The 4,668-nt window shown below is 61.4% G+C and overlaps 2 protein-coding genes across 5 annotated transcripts in view; one reads left to right on the forward strand and one right to left on the reverse strand.

Moving 5' to 3' along the window:
- SLC5A10 (solute carrier family 5 member 10) overlaps positions 1-4,668 on the reverse strand; it is a 71,677-nt gene that overhangs the window by 16,991 nt on the left and 50,018 nt on the right. The window lies entirely within an intron of this gene.
- Positions 1,639-4,668, forward strand: part of FAM83G (family with sequence similarity 83 member G) — a 35,142-nt gene continuing 32,112 nt past the window's right edge. The window contains exons 1-2 of the mRNA XM_017514930.2: positions 1,639-1,724; positions 2,276-2,925. Of these exons, the coding sequence (XP_017370419.1) occupies positions 2,404-2,925 (522 nt within the window). The 5' untranslated portion in view covers positions 1,639-1,724; positions 2,276-2,403. The remainder of the gene's footprint in view (positions 1,725-2,275; positions 2,926-4,668) is intronic.

Consider the following 4,668-nt stretch of genomic DNA (forward strand, 5'->3'; position numbering starts at 1 on the left):
AAAAAAAAAAAAAAAAAAAAAAAAAAAAAAAAAAAGAGAAAGAAAGAAAGAAAGGAAAAGATTAGCTGAGCACGGTGCCTGTGGTCTCAGCTACTCAGGAGGCTGAGGCAGAAATGTCCCTCGAGCCCAGGAGTTCAAAGCAGCATTGAGCAATGATTGTACCCCTGCACTCCAGCCTAGGTGACAGGGCAAGACCCTGTCCCCAAACAAACAAAAACCTGGTGAAATCTAAGTAAGCTCTGTGGATTGCACCAGTGTCAATTTCTGGCTGTGATATTACTGTGTTATAGTTATGCAAATCATTGCTACTGGGGAAAACTGGGTGCATACTGCCCTCCTGTTCATCAACTGCAGAAGTGTGGGGGTGGTGGAGGGGAGGGTGAGGCCTTAGACTCCCTTCCTGAACTCCCCAGCCTCTGTGCATTGGCAAGAACACAGCGAGAAGCCGAGACAGCTCAGAGAGGGTCTTGCAGGGGATCGCAGTGGCAGACAGGCTATAAACGGGGCTTCAGGACCCTCAGGGCAGGCCTCTCCCTCTGGGACTGCCTCTCCCTCTGGGACTACCTCTCCTATCTGGCCCTGGGGCAAGGGGAGGATGCCTGTCCCCGTCCCCCCAGGACCACTGTGTTCAGTAGCATAAAGCCCTTGGGGCTGGGGTGGAGGCTGTATGGCAGAGTGCAGGACTTCAGGCTTGAGGGGCTGGGGACCTGGGAGGCCAGTCATTGCCCAGAGCAGTGGACTCAACACCCTGATGGGCAATGGATGGTGGAGAAGGCCTTGGGGGGGTGCTTAAGGGCACAAGGCCTAGAGATGTCACCAGTGACCGAGAGCAGCAGTATCCTTAAGGGCCCCAAACCAGCCGCATCCAGATCCAGAACAAGTACGGGGGATGGGAGGAAGGGCTGGGCTGGGTGCCTGGCCGACTGGCTGTGGCACGCGATGGGGTGGGGGCTGTTTGTTGGGCCAGGTTTAATGGGCTTTGCTGTTCCACCCTCACAACCTGCCTTCAGATGTGGTCTCCACGCTCCCCATAACCAGGGTCCCAACCCCAAGGGACGCTCAGCAGAGAGCTGGGTCTGACCCCAGGCCACAGCGGCCCTCTTGGCCTCTCCCTGTCCTAGGGTTCAGGTGGAGTGCTGCCCACCACGCAGAAGCAGTCCAGGGACCCCTCCCAGAAGGGATTAGGGCTCAGGACTGAGAACTGGGTACCTGCTCAGGAAAGCCCTGAGCTTGGGCCAGTCAATGCCCTAGCCCTGCCTGGGGGCTCCCAGCACAGTACCCTATAGCTATTTCCACTGCTGGACAGCTGGGTATCTATAGAGCCACAAGGACTTCCCGCCACACCGGCGAGATGGCACCGCCAAGATTAATCCAGGATCACCAACAGACCCTGGGGGCCCTGGGGGTGCCAAGGCTGTTGACCCGCTGTGTGACCTCAGGGAGAACACTGTCTCTCTCTGGGCTGGGTTTTCCAGGAGTTCTTGGATTTTGGCCCCTGAGCTTTTGGGAATTCGGCCACCAGAGGACCGTGGGCAGTGCGCCCGCCCCAGGTCTGTCTGCCTGCAGAGGGGTGAATCAGCTTCCGGCCCCGCCCCGGGCGGCACGTGACCGCAGGTGGCGGCGGTGGGGTGGGCGGGGCGGCCCTGAGTCACCCGCGCGCCCCCGCCCAGCCTCGCGCCGCTGCTGCCGTCCCGAATGCGCCCCGCTCCGCCCGCGTCCGCTCGGTAAGCAAGTACCGGCCACGCCCCCGGGATCCTGGGTCTCAAGGGGCGCCGCCGCCCCCCAGCCGTGCTTCCGGGTCTCCTGGACCCTTCCCTGAGCTTCAGCCTCCTCCAGGCAGGCCTCCTGGGTTGCCAGCACCCGAGGATTTTAAGACCCCCCCCCCTTACCCGGAAGCTCTTGGCTGGCCGGGCGCCGCTGTGCCGGGGCCGCCTCCCACTCTAAGAAGCTACTGGGAAGATCTCCGGCTGCCCTATTTCCCCCTCAGAAGTTGCTAAGACTTCAGGCAGCTCTGGAAATCTGAGGTGTGGGTTCCCTGTCCTCTGCACGCAGAGCCGCGCCGAGCCCTGGGACGTGGCCCACGACTCCTCGCCGATGTCCCGATCCCCTACTTTCTCCCCATCCCAGTCCCGTCCCACACCTCATCCTCTTAGCTCCAGCCCCGTCCCGCTCCCGTCCTTCCCACGCCCCGTGGGCTCCGGCCCCGCCCCCAGCAGCCCCTCCCTGCGCGGCCCGCCCTCTGCGCCGAGCTGGGCTCATCAGGTCTTTCCCGCAGGTTGCTCATGGGCAGAGGAGCAGAGGCCGCGGAGAGGCCCCCGAGCGCGCGGTGCCCCAGCCGGGTCGGAGCTAGGAACCGGACCTTGCCCGCCCACCCCCGGCAGCAGTGCCCGGGCAGGCGGCACCATGGCCTACTCCCAGGTGCAGTGTCTGGACGACAACCACGTGAACTGGCGCTCCAGCGAGTCCAAGCCCGAGTTCTTCTACAGCGAGGAGCAGAGGCTGGCGCTGGAGGCCCTGGTGGCCCGCGGCCGGGACGCCTTCTACGAGGTGCTCAAGCGGGAGAACATCCGAGACTTCCTCTCGGAGCTGGAGCTCAAGCGCATCCTGGAGACCATCGAGGTGTACGACCCGGGCTCTGAGGACCCTCGGGGCACGGGCCCCTCCCAGGGGCCCGAGGACAACGGGGTCGGTGACGGCGAGGAAGCCAGCGGGGCGGATGGAGTCCCCACCGAGGCCGAGCCGCTCCCCTCCCTGGAGTACTGGCCCCAGAAGTCGGACCGCTCCATCCCGCAGCTGGACCTGGGCTGGCCCGACACCATCGCCTACCGCGGCGTGACCCGGGCCAGCGTCTACATGCAGCCCCCCATAGACGGGCAGGCCCACATCAAAGAGGTGGTGCGGAAGATGATCAGCCAGGCGCAGAAGGTGAGGCAGCGCGGGGACTCCTGCAGCGGCGGCCGGACCAGCCACCGGACCCCCTCAATATGGCCTCACTCAGAGCCCAACACGAGAGCCCAGCATGGGCCTCCAGGGGTTTCTGCTGCTTCCCTGGCGGGCTCCTGGGTGGAGGTTTCCTCCTCACCTTCTTGGGGATCGCACTTTCTTTGCAGGGTAGGGTTCCCAGGTCCTCTAGCAGGTGACAGTGGGCTGCCCGGTCTCAGAGGGCCTCTGTGTGGTTGGGGGGTGTTTTTAGTTTCTGCTGATCTGGTGAGCAGGTTCCCCAGAAGAAGGCACGGAAATGGGGTGGAGCGGGGAGAGGAGCAATCGCAGGGCTTGCTCTCACTCTCCCTTAGAGTGACTCTGATTCACTGTGAGGGTGCGCGCACACGCCATGAGCTCTCTGGCGGGGAGAGCTTTTATTGTGGGGTGGGGGATAGGTATGGACATTGAAAAGCAGCCCCAGCCCATCTGAGACTGGCCTGGAGGTCCTGGTTCAATACTGCCTGTTTCCTGGCTGTGCTGAGCAGCTTCGAGCAGAGTGCACACCCTCTCTGAGTCTCTTTGTGAGCTTTGCAGTGGTGGAAACTTTCCAGGCCAGAATGCATGGGTGAGGGAGGTGTAGTCCTCATTGGTGGAAGTGGAGTGAGTCCGGCTGAGCATTGTCCACCTGAATTTTGCCACTAAAAGGAACCTCAAGCCTTCTCTGGCCCTCCCCTTCTCCACCCCTGCCGGGCTGCGCAGTGCCCCAGCTGTGGGGGGCCATTCTTGGCTGACACACTGTCACACATTCTGAGAAGGGGTGCTTGCCACTTGCGGAGACAGCTAGGCCACTGCTGGATAGCTGTGGGCATGAGCAGTCGCTAATGCTGCTGCACGGAAGCACCTTCTCACCGTTCCCAAGCACATCTTGACTTCATAGAGGTTACCTAGAGAGCTGTGTTGAGAAGGACTCTGAAGCCGGGTCTGGCCTCAGGTTGTGGAATGTTACTAGCTGGGTCTAACCCCTTCATACCTCCAATCTCAGAACAGGGCAGCCAATTGCACAAGACCATGCTGGCTTCAGGGACCATCCTGGGTAACCGACAGGGCCTCAGGGAAGCTCGCGGACAGAGAAACCAGAAGTGGGTCAAGAACTGACGAGGTGGCCACAGTGGCCCCTGGCCCTGGCTCCAGTTTCCAGGAAAGTGGAGTCCCTGCCCAACAAGGGGACTGGCTGGGTTAGCTAGCTGGGTGGGGGCGCCTGGCCCCTGGCCTGCCTGCTCTCACCTCACTGTCTGACCCTGGGCAGCTGTGAGGCTTCAGGTTTCTGGTCTATAAGACGGAGGTGGTGTGGATAAAGCCTGCATCTTCAGCTATTGTGAAGATGGAATATCCGGTGACAGAAGTAAGGAAGGAGTTGGAGGAAGAGGAGGAGGAGGGGAGGAGGAGGGGACCTGCATAGTTTGCAGACCGGACCCACCCCACACCTGCCCTGGTGTGTAGGAAGTGCCGCTGACGTCTGTGCCTGACGGACATGACTGGCTGGAGGCTAGAGAACCCTGTCCCCCCAGAGAGCCTGCCGGGATCCCATGACCCTGCCTCAACTTCCGTCTTGAAAATAGGGAAACTGGCCAGGCACAGTGGCTCACGCCTGTAATCCAAGCACTTTGGAGGCCAAGGTGGATGGATCACCTGAGGTTGGGAGTTCAAGACCAGCCTGACCAACATGGTGAAACCCCGTCTTAAAAA

This window comes from Cebus imitator, unplaced genomic scaffold (genome assembly GCF_001604975.1).
Source record: "Cebus imitator isolate Cc_AM_T3 unplaced genomic scaffold, Cebus_imitator-1.0 Scaffold538, whole genome shotgun sequence".
NCBI classification, from domain to species: domain Eukaryota; kingdom Metazoa; phylum Chordata; class Mammalia; order Primates; family Cebidae; genus Cebus; species Cebus imitator.